The following is a 14,939-nucleotide window of genomic DNA, read 5'->3' on the forward strand; positions in this document are numbered from 1 at the left end:
AGAGGTGTAACACGACCCCCTTCCCACCACCCCCAAAAATCTGCCCTTTTGAGCACTTTTTTTTGGGTTAAAAAATAGTTTTGCCAAATTTCTTGGGGTCAAAATAGGTTACAGTTGCAATTAATTAGGTTTCTATGTGCTTTCATATCAGAGCTATATAAGCCGGCCGGGTGGTCTGGGAATGTCTGAATAATTATAGTCACATATTTTGTTATAAGTTTTGCAATCCTTCCAGCAAATATGTTTTCTTAACAATATCAACATCAACAACTCAAATACGAAATAATTTTGCGGATTTTAGTTGTGGGAGTTCGGGAATGTAGACAAAGTTCTTTTTTGATAGTCATATCATTTACACTTTCAAGCTAAGTGGACTTAAGGGAGGTTTAAATCAGCCGGATTCAAACAATCAATAGTACCAAAGATGTCAAATACTTATAAGGTATTGAATCATATTAAGCATGAATTTGTCAGATGCAAACTTAGTTTCAGAGGTCTTAGAACTCAATCGAATGTATTCTTTACTTCATAAACAACACTCATACTAAATTAGTTAATATTCCATAGTTAAAGGCAATAAAATAGCATACACAAAAACAGAACTTAAATTAGAGCTAAAACTTAATATTTGGAACAATTTCTCTATCACAAGACTTTTCATCAGTAGGCAATGCATTTCCTCTTTTACAATAATAATCACAAAATTAAGTACAATACTAACAAACTAGAGTAAAATGTTTCTTTCTCAACATTGTAAAAATTTACTAAAATCACAAAACAGTGCTAAAGTACTATTTGAGTAAAAAATATTTTTCTGAATTAACCGGTATTGTAAACAGAGAATCTTATAGATTCATTGATTCAAGCATCTGCATTCTACAGGCTAAGATGTTTATATCGTCAAGCTAAGCCTAAAGCAAGTTGGTCTAATATCGAATTTATAATCATACAACCATCCCTGCAAAATTATTGCCAACTTTGAGCAAGTAAAAAGGATCAACTAACTAATGATATTATGAGAAATATACATCGGAGACCTAAGCCTCATTAATCATATAAACTACAATGTGTAAGCTACTATTTACAAACTATTTCTAACCTACAATGTGATTAATTTCAATCACAATAATTTACTGTGCAACTAGTTTGAAAATATTACAATTGACAAAAAAAAATTACTGAGTTTTGTAATCAGGATTATATGTTCACCGGGAAAGGTTACAAAAAATAACCATACAGTATCTTAATTATTAATTGTGTGCTGTTGAATCCTTTAAAAATCTATTAAATGCTTATAAATGTGCGCAGCTTGATAGAACCAAACTTTAATTTGTTGAACATAACTATTTTAGTATACATTATAGGATTAAACGTAATTAATATAATAGAACATTACCCTTGACTAACTAAAATGTTTCATATGGAATAATGGAATGTATTTTTTGGTATTTTCTGGAAAATATACCCACTTTTAGTCATATTATTTTTACCCTTCATCTTTTATCTCAAAGAGATTATATGCTTGTAACATAGTAGTCATTTGTTATTAAACGTAAGCCTGGTAAAGGGAGTTAAAATTATGTTATATACTGTTTGTTTGTTTGAGTTTTTTGCCGAAGCAATCTCGACACCTAGAAGCAATCGGTTCACCCGATGTAAAATATTCAGCTGGCAGGCCTATTAACATTGGTTAATTTTTATGAGTTGGGAAAAAATTATATTTTTACTTTTTTTAGGATGAAACAAGACACATGTTATGTCACTTATGTCAGATATTTTTAGCCTATTATTAATTAGTAAAGAAATCATTTTCTGATTATGTGGATGATTTTTTATTGTCTGGTAAAAATATTGGTGGTAAAAAGCACTTGTGGTGTAATAATACAAATTTATCTACGTTGGTGGGAATTCTACAATATTCTTTGAGAAAAATTTCAATGAATGAGTAAACAATAACAACAGATCAAAAAGGACCAGTCTTTGGATAATCAGTTAAAATCAGATATGTTAAATCATACACTGAGGTGTGATTGGATATCACTATGTTGTTTCAAATAAGAAGCGTACATCTGTCGAGCCATGTTTAACACTTTGTTGACATCGTGTTTACGGACCATCTTATCGAAATGCATTGCCATTTCATTGTAGTCCATCCCAGTTCGCATAATTAGATCTCGATGTTGCAGCAAAACTGTAATGCAAAGAAACATAAGAAATGGATTACCACCTCCGAAAACGTCCGGGCGTGGAAGCAAATTACTCCCTTTCGCTTTAACGGAATCACTAATGTCAGAATTGAGATCGTCACAAGGCCTCGACACTGAGGAGACGTTTCCATTAACGTTTGTATTTATTTCTTCTAAAGTTTGTTTTCTCCGAGCCAGCAGACTCGAAGTTCCGTCACTGGACAGGCTGTTGTCCAAGGGACTTTCAGTTCTGGAAGAAGTAGTTGTATCGCTCTCATGTTTTTTCAACAATCTAATTGGTGTAACAGATTTAACGGAACTTCCATCTGTTTCTATTATTTCCCCGACAGTCACGTCCATTTCTAGCTCTGTTTGTTCATCGGGCGTCGTAGCTGTTCTCAAAGGATTCTCCCACACAAACACCTCGTCTCCGAGCATTGGATTCCGTTTGTCGCTCCCAAACACGTGTCTGTCCAAACTCTCCAATTCCAACCTCAACTCTCTCGTCATAGAAGTTGTCATCGGAAAATACTCCGTCGAATCATCCGGAGAACTTCCGTCATCCTCGCTTTCTCGCTTTTTCTCAGCATTTGTGTTAACTTTTTTGAGTTTGCCACTCTTATCGAAACTGAGGAACTCGTTCAGGTTTTTAACTACACGGCCAGGAGGAGGCTTTTCAACTTCTTGTGTTTTCTCCAAAGCTGCCTCGTCAAGGCTGTTGAAAGGTCGTGTTTTTGGTTGTTTGGCGTGTTTGGCTTTTAAGCTAATGCCTTCATCGAGACTGAGTGATGCCCCGGAAGTTTGTCGTCGCAGAGCGCAGATCTTTGTGTAAGCATTCTCCCTAGGTCGAGGACTCGGAGGAGGGGGAGTTCCGAGAAACTCCTGATCAAACAGTTTGATCTCCTTCTCTGGAGGCGAAGGTGGCAGAGAACTCCACATCACTTCCAGCATCCTCAACGCATCTTCAAACGCAAACTCTCGCTTCATTTCGAGCAGCAGCCAACGGTAGCAGAAAAGCAGATCGTCAGCCTAATGGAAAAATAAATCGCTCAAGTAAACATTTTACATTAACCTTTTTATAATGACAGATGATTTTTTTACTATGACAACACAGAATATTAATAAAAGTTACAAATGATGTACTGTAAAGTCTGTTTATGGAAGAACATTTCAGTTGGAGACAATAGTCTGGAGGGTCTGGAATTAAGGAATGTTGTAAACAGTTACTTTTGGTATTGAAATACAAAAAAAGTTAAAACACTTAAGAATATTTTTAAGGTCCATTTCCTATCCTGCGACTGTTACAACTCTGGCTGAAATAAATGACTGCTTTAATGCAAAGTAAATGCAACCGTTTCCTTTCGAGCGTCTACAGCCGCGCGACTGAAGCGACTCAAGCCGCGCGGCTAGAGCCGTCGCGACTGGACTGCTCCGTGAGCAGTTCAGTCGCGCGGCTGTAACAAATTTATAGTTTATACATACGAAGTTTGAGGTGTGTACCTTCATAGATGATTCAAAGTTATTGGAACTGGTTCGTCAGCACCCATACGTTCACCCCCAATACTCGAAGAAGATGTCTCTGAATAAGAATACTCTGAAACCGCTATTTTCACCGTACCATGAACAATGGATTAGGTTGTTCATTGTTTTTTACCATGCACATTAATAATTCCTTTTCCTCCCTTTCTCCAAGTAATATATTCGCTGCCAACTGTGCTTATTCCATGACGGTCAGTAGTGCAATTTCACTAGTCACTAGTCGTGGGAGTCGTAGGAGTCGCGGCATAGGAATTGAGACAAGCGTCTCCAGCCGTACGGCTCTAGACGCGCGGCTAGAGTCGTAACAGTCGCAGGATAGGAAATGGACCTTTATACACTTTTTGGAAAGTAAGCAACTAAATAATAGCAATATCTGTAAAATTCTTGTTCATATATGACAAACAAGATATAGGAATCACTGAGAAAGTGATTTCCTTGTACATTTTGCTGTTTGCAGATAGTGACATGAAGATTGTATATCAGACATGATTAAAAAGTAAGTTCTAAATAAATTTAGTCAAACATATATAAATATGTTACATCGACAAATTTTCTTATTATATGCAACAATTTCTTCTTTTTGCAGACCTGAAGAAGTGTTAAAGGGTCCAGATAGGTCCATTTGGCCCAGATAGGTCTACTTAAGTTCAGATGAATTTAAACTTCTTTAAGAATTGATCTTTTGTAAGGAAAAAAAATTGTATCCATTAATCAATCTTAAGCTCCTCTTTCAAGTTGAGTGACTGTCAGAAGCAGTTTTCCGCTGTTTTTGTAAAGCTATGCTCACATAGGTAGAATTGACAGTGCAAGTTTGGGTATGTTACTGTCTGGTGTCTATAGCCAATATAACAGCCTTTATATGTTACTGTAGGGATGCAAAGTGTGAATATATCATTATTTTTTAATTAAATTTAGACATTTTCCATTGTTGTTGTGTTCTTTAAAACCCAACATGCAGGCAAGTTTTCGTTCTCATCCTTTACCCTGAAAGTGTGTAAGTGATTTAGATTGTTAAACTTTAAACAGTTTTATTTTAACTGCAGATAGTTTACTTCTCCCATGATTTGCAAAACTTTACCATTTTAAATTATTGCCAGAACTACTCGTATAAATAAAATACCTGATGTGATTTGAGGTATGAGTAGAAAGCGTTGTCGTAATACATAAGGCCCTCCGCTAGATGTTGAAACCTCTGAGTCATAGTGATACCGTCGAGCAGAAAGTTGGGAGCGAGTCGTCTCATCAGCGCACAGAAACAGATGTACGCTTGAGCCTCGTCATTCATCGTGACTAACAGCGGAGACGCGAGATCTGACATGCCTTGACAGTAGCTGACGGCCGGGTGATTGAGAGCGTACCTGCAAAGTAAACAATCTATAAAAATAGTTTCAACTATAAAAACATTCCTCATTTCGTACTGGGTTTGATGTAAATAATTATAGTAAAACAAACGTAAGGAATGTTCAAGAGACTAAGTAGCTTAGATAGCTATGACAAGTTTTCCGGTTAAACTGACGTCCCTAAAAACTATAAAACAGGACTGTTTAAATGCATACTGTATACAGTATTTGACTTAAATTTAGGAGAGCATCGTATTTAGACACGTGATCAATGGTTCTAAATCTTACCCACGAGAACAGTGGTTTTAGTACCGCCTACTTCCTGCCAATCTAGTCTGGTTAAACCCATGTGCTGATAAAAATTATCCGGTTAAAAAAAGAGACGTAATTTCCGCAGAGTGTAGTCCGGTTAAACCGACATTCGGTGAAAAAAAGTCCGGATAAGAGGGAGTCTACTGTATGAGATAAAGAGAAAGTATGGTTGTCTTTAGGCCTGGCCTAATGGTCTAAATAATTATTTGAATAAACTTGGGCTGCACCCACAAAAATAATAAATATGGTCATTTTAATAAGTTGTACTGCCTGATACCCTCAAGTTCACTAAAAATTAGATTAAAAAATAAAATCAGACAATATACAGGAAATTAAAGCGCACTTACGTTGTTAAAATGTTGAAGAGAGCAGCTATGTTTTTGTTGTCATCACTTCCTGCGTAAAACACATGGTGTCTGTCTGTTCGCAGAACATCCTTGCGTACCATACTGGTGACATAAGCCAAGTCTCCTACCATCTGGAACATTGATATAAAGCTTTTTTACAATAATGTAGATAGTCGCTAGTCTTAAAACTTGAAAGGAATCAGAGTCGACACATCTGACGGGATGTGCTTTTTGCCATGCAGTAGATAGACTTCAGTATAGTGTGCACAAATGCTGAACAGAAGTTTACAAATACTTCTTTTGTGAATAGAAGAGTCACAGAGGTAATGACGCTGATGTTCTGACATGGAAACATAAATCACTCATGGAAAGAATCAACATCACATCTATTAGATATTTAAAGTACATACTCGTATATCATCCTTTACGAAACTACTAGATTGAGCTATGGATTGAACCTCAACAACAAAGAGTGTTACCAACCTGGCCGTTTTTCAGCATTTCTCTCCAGGTATCTCTAAGTTTCTCGTATTCTGCAGATTTTCTTTTCATGTAGTCCATTCGTTCTTTTCCTGACATACCTTCTGGGTAGACATTTAAAATGTGCTTCCAGATAACCTTCCTGGAAAAAAATCACAATTACATTTAACAAGGATGTAGATTGAAATCTTTGTGAGTTTAATCATAGTCATGTCTGTATTTTCCCCCTATTTAAATCCAATCACATGATTGGATGAGAGAAAATAGCTTTATAATAAACTCTAAACTCTACGCAACGAAACAAAAATCATAGACAACAGTTTTTAATAATAAAGCCATGGTGCTTGAATTTTGAAAAACCTAGGCATTTTGAAATATGCTTCTTTATGTTGCTGTCTGAAATTAAAAATAAGTAGAAAAGACCAGGTCAGAACGGGTAGACGGTTTTAAGGTTTTGGTAATTACTAACACAATAGATGTGAAATATCAGTAAATAGTTGACCAAGTAACCAGTGGTTATATTAGTAGTCTAGGGATTTATCATTGTACAATACCTGAGACTCGGTTCAATTCCTCCGAAATAAATGACTGCTCTTAGTTCCTTATCTCGCACCACTTGTCCGATCGGGTCTAGGAATGTGCGGAACTCAGCGTCCGTGAGTGGAGGGCGGGGTGGGATGCTGCTAGGGGCAGGTGCAAACGACGCTGTTTGTTCTTCAACCAAGTTCAACGCCCTCTGTACCATGTTAAAAGTCCTCTCAACCTAAAAAAGTTACAGGTAAATCAAGAATTTGTACGTTCTTTTGTAAATACTGTAATAACATCCAATCTTCGTGTATTTTACTAGATAGAAACAAATTATTTTCCTTAGGAGATTCAGGAGATCTTTTAGATGTCTCTTGAGTAGATTATGTGGTTTCATTAACAGTTTTAGTAATGAGTATGGTTGTTTAGTAGTTGTTTACTATTTTTCAAACTATTTTATCAATTATAATCAACTACCAGTAGTGTGAAATTAATTTAATCAACATTTTGATATTAATTATAATGTACAAAAACATATTTTTTTAAAGGCATTTATTAGCTGTATAGCTCAGTGGTCAGTGCTTGCCTAGTAATCAAAAGGTCGCCAGTTGGTCACTGGGCTTTCAATAAATGGTCCTGACTAATGAATAGTCCGGTGGCTTAGTGTAATTACCGTTACATGGAGGATAAAAGCATCAAATTTGGTATGAAGGTACCTTAGGGTATACTAATAAATTTTAGCCTAGGAGCCCTTTTAAAAATTTTAAATATTTCCACACACGGCACCAAAATCCAAAATGGCCGACAAATACGACAAAAACTACCTTTAAAACAATCCATTCTCCTGTTAACCCTAAAATATAACTTAAATCCAACCAAGACTCTACAATACAAACCGGAGACATACTAAATTATATGAAAGAAATCTTATGTGTATCTGTGTGTATGTGGGGGTATGTGTGTGAGTATTTATGTAACGAAACCTGTACTGTACATTGCGCAAAAAATGGTAAAACCAATTTACTGCAAATTTGGTGTGGACTTTGTTAGTATCATATGTCAACATTTAGATTGGTTTCCTTTTATACAAGCCCTGTACACACCAGAGCGATACTTTATCGCTAGAGTGGCGCGATACTATTCTTAGAATTTTATCTGCGATATTTGGGCGATAATATCGCAGCGAAAACAGGTGCTTCCACACCAGAGCGGGAAAGGGACGCGCGGGAAAGCCAGTACACCTCAGAGGGTGCGGTGGTTGTGAGACTCTCTAGTTGCAAAAGTGTTGTGTTATAGTTAGTGTTTGTATACTGTACTGTGTGTAAACTTAAAACTATTGATGAAGAAGAAGCTTTTCTGTTAACTAGCCGTGCTATTATAGAAGATGAGAGAGCAAGGAAAATGTGGGTATACGACATAAATAAAGAACGGCTGCAATTTGGCGAGTACCATATACGCTCATGACCCAGTTAAGAAAAGATGAAACAAGATTCTACATATTCTGGAATTAATCAGGAATGTTTTGACGAGTTGCTGAGTTTGATTTCTGGCATTATCGAAAAGGAAAGTACCCACTACCGTAAAGCGAGTGCCGAAGAACGGCTAGCAATCACTTTAAGGTTTTTTTTCCTAGGACGCTAGGCACGAGCCTGGGGTTGTTTTTCACATTACTTCAGGCTAGACCTAGGGGTTGCGGCATTACCAGTTAGATAAAATCCATTGGTGAATTGGCGGGGATCGAACCCGGGACCTCAGGGACTGAAGTCCCGCGCTCTAACCACTACGCCAGCTCGCTCCCCAATCACTTTAAGGTAAGACTGGTATGTAGATATATTTTTCAATGAGTTGACGGATCAATTAGCATTCCACCCACCTCCATTACCTACCATCTCTCTAGTTCGTCTAGTCTGACTATCAAAACCTCTACAATATGCTGTGCTATAGCTAATACAATATTGTATGAACTATTAAATAGTAATTTTCGAATCATCATCAAACCAGTATTAAATACGTTATTCTGTCAGCAATCACCCAAAATTGGATTGACAGCGGCACTGGAAAAACTATTGATAATTCAAATCAAATGTTTAAGTGTTAAAATAATTAATAAATCCAAGATGTCTGAATGTTTGGGAATTCTATTGTAAATTCTTCAGAAAAATGTAGTTTAATAACAAATAATGAAGACGAACCCTATTTTAAATTTCTAGTTGCTAAAACGTGATATAAATCATAGTGCATCGGGTATGTATAAACAACTTCAAGTAAATATTCGGTGATACACGACATGTTGTTGTTGTTTTTACACGTACAGAGAAAAGACAAAACTGAGTAGTTCATCGTTTGGCCACATTGGTATCGCCGCGATACAGCGCCGCAAACAGTGCATGCAGCGTTACCGCGATACTATCGCTACGGTATCGCATTCACCTCGGTATCGCGTATCGTGGTTCGCTCTGGTGTGTGCGGCTCCATAAGGCTCCATGGTATCGCACGGACCACTGGTATCGCAAGCGAATTTCCAAGAAAAAGTATCGCGCCCGCTCCAGTATCGCACGGAGTATCGCTCTGGTGTGTGCAGGGCTTTATCTATTTTTATAATTTTATTTTGTTTATTTTTACAATTATCATCTATTTTTTTTTTAGATCTACAGAGTTAGGCAAAAGTATAGAGCCCCCAGTAAACTTTTTAACGCGTTGCAGTAGGAAAACCAAACTCGGCTATATTTACAAAATAAAAAATTGCACTTTTTCATCAAAGTTACAACTTTGCCCCAGCCCCCAGAATGGGGTATTTTGGGAGCAGCCCCAAATTTTCAAATGTTAACACCTATCATGTGACCACTCATTTTAAAGGGTTTACTAAGAGAAGTTGAATGGTGCAAACCTGAGGTCAATATCCCACTCCAAATCAAAATGGCAGCCATTTTAATTATTTAAGATGAGCAAGGAAAAGATAAATTTGTATTGATTTGTATTGTAGAGTCTTGGTTGGATTTAAGTTATATTTTAGAGTTAACAGGAGAATGGATTGTTTCAAAGGTAGTTTTTGTCGTATTTGTCGGCCATTTTGGATTTTGGTGCCGTGTGTGGAAATATTTAAAATTTCAAAAGGGCTCCTAGGCTAAAATGTATTAGTATACCCTAAAGTACCTTCATACCAAATTTGATGCTTTTATCCGCCATGTAACGGTATTCGTAAACTAAAGCCCTAAGCCACCGGACTATGAAACAGCTGGTCTTAGTCAGTAACAATACACAAAGCATCACACACTCCATTATAACACTCATCCTTCACCCATATTTGGGTTAAAAACGCACATAAGTGGCATCCCCATCTCAAATCAATATGAATATGAACATTTGGGGAGCTAAGCCTGGGAGATCTCGTTTTCTAGTATGAATTTATAGATGGTACAATAACATTTTGTAAAAAACACATGCATAACAATGTTTTATACACACTATAGACATTTTGGAAACCTGAGCCTACAGACGAAGGTCACCTGATAAGTTACCCACACTGAGGAAGGATACAACTCACTTAGTCCTTATCTGGTGACATTGCCCTTGGCCAGGTGAGGACAGCTGATAATGTTTCTCCTAGTTTGTGCTATCCTCAACCTTATCAACCAGTAAATTGAAACCAATATTATATATTTTCTCATTTAGAACAACATAGAGATGTTTGCATTTTATTGTTAGTCATTCATCTTCATTGAAGAAAGAGCAATTAGCAATAAATATCCCTGCCACAACAAACCTGCAGACTGAGAAAATTTCCATTTTGCTTGTTTAAGTTTTTCACTGAAAAATTGGTTTAACATGTCAGATTTTTCCCAATCAAAATAGCATTATGTTGATTTTTTCCTACATCCCACAGCTTTTTTTTTAAAGAAAACCCCTATTAGCAATCAACAATCACACAAGGATTGAGAAGGAGATATCGTAACCTTGTTTCAATAACATTAGCCTACATAGATAATGAACCAAATGTTCGACTTTACTCACCTGGTTCATGATAAGTCCTTGCAGCCGAGTCTGTCTGCTCTCGGCTGGTAGAGGTTCTGGGTTGGAACTCTCTACCCAACATTCCTCACACTCGCGGGACTCTGAGAACGGCTTCAAGTCTACACGAAGGTCTAGATGAGGCTCCGATGAGCTGCGATACAATAGGATACGTGAGAGCAATACATATTGTTGAAGTTATGCACTTCTTTTATTCACTTTTTTACCTGAGTTCTATAACAAATTTAGTTCTTTTACAAACACCCACTGAAGTTGTGTAATTTAAAAGTACAATAACTAAGGGAATATGATTTGGTTTTTCTACAAATTGTTGATTGCTCCAATGATTATGCTAACTAACAACGTATCCTTTTCAAATGGCAATTGGTAAGGCAGAGACTGGCACTCCAGGGCCGTATTTCACAAACGGTGTTTGCCAGGGACCTCACTTCCCCTCAAAGGAATCTTTTTTCTAGTGAAAAGTTAATTTTTCACAGATGATGAGGTATGGGGATTAAATTTGAAGCGCAACTTTTTCACGATAGACAAAAGCGTCTACGAAGATTGCACGATCCAAAATCACGATTTTGCCAAGATTACGTGACACGATCATGAAGTTACTAACAGCTAAATATATTCACGATTACTCCACGAACAGAGAAAGAAAGAGAAGTTCATGATTTCGCCATACTCGCGGATGATAAAAATTACTTCCCAAATGCGGAAGATGATCTCTATTTCGTCGTGACTGCAGGAGACGTTCATGATTCCTTCACGATAGCAGAAGTTCACTATTTCACTGCAACCGCAGGGGACGCTCACCATTTTCCACGTGCCCAAGGACAATGGTGTCCATTTTCAATTTAGTTCTTTGTTAGCGATTTTGCCAAGTGTGATCTGATCATTGTATAACAATTAATAATTTTTTTTAATTCCGAAGAAACCCACTTTTGACCCAAACTGATTTTGTTCCGAGACCTTAAGGTCAACCTTTTTTAATACAACCCGAAGTAAAAGGTTTTGGCCTGAATAACCTTAATATTATAAAAAAATCAAATGGAATTATTTACTAGCCAGTACTGTAGGACTATTCACTGATCAAATCTTAGAAAACAAAAGGTCAAGATCATCACATTGAAGCAATACTACGTGTATTTCTAAACCTTCAAAGCTCCAGCGCTTGAAGAATCAGAATAGGTGTGAGCCCCTGGGAACCTCATGGTTCGGATTCTAAATACGGCCCTGCTGCCGCTGACCCATTGCCTTATTTTACATTATTCATTATTCATTATTCATTGCTAGGATTTATTTGTAGCATTGATTGGGATTTAAAATCTGCCCACTTAGGGTATTACAGCCTTTTAAAAAGGAATTCCATAACCCTCCACTTACTACGTAAGCTGATCAATATTTAAGTGCTTTTTGAAGGCAAGTTTGTTCAAATATTTTAATTTGAAATTGCCAATCATCTCACCTGAGAAATGCCGCATCCAAGTCCCAGTCCGACAACAATGAAATGTAAGTTTCTTGTTTATAGTCATCAACCACTCTATACCTCACAGTAAAGTCGCTGGAATAATAAATGTGAATTTGGTTATGAATTAATAAACTATAACTTACTTGAAGAAGGGATATTTGCAAAACTTTGTCTAAAGTCATGTGAGAGAAACATGTAGCCTACCATAACCAAACAAATATCCCCACCCGCAGCCAATTAATACAGAGCCTTAAATAAGAAGTGAAACCATCATATTAAAAGAGGCGAGGCTACAAAGATTGCCACTAGCACGAAGATTTGCCAGTTCACGAACACTTGGATGGCGACACTAGCACTTCCTACATAAATCTTTGTGAACTACCGCAAGCGGGAATCTTCGTAGCGTCGCCTCTTTTAATATGGCAGTTTCGCTTTTTATAAGTTTCTCTATTCATTGCCGTAGCTAAGCTGCAGACTGAGCAAATAATTAAAATTTGTCTGACTGGATTTTAAGGACAAAAATTGAAAAAAAAACAATTCATGAATAACATAAAATAACTCCCCATTCCCATGACCCAAATCTGCTTGTTTGTGAACTCAATCAAGTTTATCCAGCTCTCGCTAAATTTCACCAAAATTACTCAAGTTAACGTTTTTAATGACACTAAAAAAAAAACGAATTATTAAAATAAAAAAGTAAATCAGTTTTAGGTCTAGGTCTATGCCACCTAAGGTAATAGCCCTTTCCAAAATAGGTACGCTAATAGAACAAACAATATTTTTAGTAGCCTATTATTTAAACAAAATCATCTTAATGTAGCAACTGTTTTATATGGACTAAAATTAAAAACAATAACAACTGTAGTCCTATTTCAGTACTAACAATCTTGTGATTCTTAAGGCTGTATAAAAGATTTAAATAGGATAGTCGTTGTATTTGTTTGGCAAAGAGACCTTTGCCAATTGAACCTTGATTCAATTTATGTGCATACCTTTTAATATTATTAAACACAATATTTGATCTCCATTTTCTCCATGGATCAATACAAATTTACCTCGATCTTTCAGATTAGCTTTGTTAGGTATGTGTTTAGCTTAAATACTCCCACCATCTTAACTTAACTTTATATTTAACACACTTACCCTTTAATATCGAATGCTTTTGCTAGAATACTTTGCAGCACTTCAAATGAAGTGATTTGAGGGTCTACACTGAACTTCCTATACTCCGGAGGCAATACACCTTCACATTTCTGCAAAAGAAAAAAAAATTGTGACAAAAAACCTAGACTTAAATCTGATGAAAACCTAAAATTTTAAGAGTCATTTAGATTATACATTTACAGTTTCAAAAAAATAATTAGGCCAAACAATAGTCTAGAATCTTAAGTGTTTATTGTATGTAGCTCACTATGTAACGGCCCAGTATTACAACTACATTAAAAGATAATGCAAACTAAACTTCTGCCAGGGTTACATTTTTAAAATAAGCAGATTAATGTTTAAGTAGAATAAGTGCATGTATGAATGTGTGTACTTTTAGACTTTTTGAGTGAAAAGTAATATGTTTTTCAATCAACACTCTTTAGCAGAACAAGACTAGGCCTACGGTGAATATAAATCAAAGTCATAGTGTTTCCCATTTTATCCCGCTTTAAGATAATGGAAAATCCTGTTTTATTCCACCTTGAGTTTTCCTGTTCTATCCAAAAAGAACTTTTTGACATATCTTGTTCAAAAATAGCTCTTTAAACTTTGCTACTTTGGAAAACAGCAAAATACAGAAAATTAAGCGTCATGGCCAAAAATCCTGTATCATCCCACATTCTGTTAGAGCTTATAGCCTAGTCTAAACTTTTGGTTATCCTGTGTATGGAAACATTGATTCAAATAACTACCTAATAGACTGAGGATGCGCCACTTTTTAGCAGAAAGTAGTTGCGAAGTGCTATAATAATCCATAGTCACAGACTGCAGTCCTTTTAAGACTTTTAACCACCTGTCTTAAAAACAACCACCTGTATCTGTATCTTTACCTGTATCAGGTTAATCTGTATCTTTTAACCACCTGTACCTACTTAACGGTAGGCCTACTGTCCTGTTACAGGGAACATTAATTATTATCGATGATTTCTTTTCGATATATAGGTAGATATTTTATTTTTTGATCCTAAATTGATATGAACGTACTGAAACATTTATTTAAATAAGATAACTATGGATTTACTTGATAAAGACAAAGGCAGACTTACCATCACTTTTACTCTTACTGCTTCTCTTCTGTAGCCAAATGGACTTGAAGTGTTTGCCATTTTGTCTTTATTCTTTTCCTGGGTGCATTAGGCTAATATTGGTGTGTATGCAATTTGAATGCAAGTAATAAAATCTAAAACCCAGATCAATATTTCTAGGATAAAACATCATGGAAAGAATTCCAAGCCAGTTATCTGCAATAATTATAACAACTATGAATGCTTAGACCTAGATATACACAGCTGTATTGTTAGAAAATATACTAGATACGTGTACTAAAAAGACATCAACAGACTTGGAAATTACACTTTCAAGAAACAATTTTTACTTTACACACTCAAAGTTTAAATCGGCCAAATATTATTTCATACACATACCTACATTTTAACTGTTACACAGAATTACCTGTAGAGAAACAAAATCATTAGGCTATTTTAAAATTTATTTTAACCTATGAGTTCTGAAAGCATCC

General features: G+C 36.1%; 1 protein-coding gene across 2 annotated transcripts; it reads right to left on the reverse strand.

The window, feature by feature from the left end:
* Positions 1–1,478: 1,478 nt before the first annotated feature.
* Positions 1,479–14,939, reverse strand: LOC129001681 (TBC1 domain family member 25-like). 2 transcript variants are annotated; one of them, XM_054429071.1, is made up of 10 exons: positions 14,873–14,939; positions 14,467–14,661; positions 13,358–13,467; positions 12,212–12,307; positions 10,741–10,891; positions 6,759–6,967; positions 6,208–6,346; positions 5,725–5,855; positions 4,846–5,083; positions 1,479–3,215 (listed from the first exon to the last, which is right to left on the reverse strand). In XM_054429071.1, exons 2-10 carry the CDS (start codon positions 14,524–14,526, stop codon positions 2,013–2,015), a joined length of 2,337 nt encoding a protein of 778 aa, XP_054285046.1. In that variant the 5' UTR covers positions 14,527–14,661; positions 14,873–14,939; the 3' UTR covers positions 1,479–2,012. The 2 variants fall into 2 exon arrangements, with proteins under 2 accessions (XP_054285046.1, XP_054285047.1); XM_054429072.1 differs by lacking the exon at positions 14,873–14,939 and adding an exon at positions 14,845–14,860.

This window comes from Macrosteles quadrilineatus, unplaced genomic scaffold (assembly GCF_028750875.1).
Source record: "Macrosteles quadrilineatus isolate MER2022 unplaced genomic scaffold, UCM_ALF_1.0 Scaffold_8__2_contigs__length_117827958, whole genome shotgun sequence".
Lineage (NCBI taxonomy): Eukaryota > Metazoa > Arthropoda > Insecta > Hemiptera > Cicadellidae > Macrosteles > Macrosteles quadrilineatus.

What these genes read in the sequence shown, in the direction of transcription:
- LOC129001681 (XM_054429071.1), bottom strand. Translation starts at nt 14,526, where the DNA reads ATGGCAAACACTTCAAGTCCATTTGGCTACAGAAGAGAAGCAGTAAGA. An exon ending in AAAGCATTCGATATTAAAGG is followed by an intron (nt 12,308 to 13,357) that starts GTAAGTGTGTTA and finishes TTATTATTCCAG; the next exon opens with CGACTTTACTGTGAGGTATA. An exon ending in TTGGATGCGGCATTTCTCAG is followed by an intron (nt 10,892 to 12,211) that starts GTGAGATGATTG and finishes ATTGTATCGCAG; the next exon opens with CTCATCGGAGCCTCATCTAG.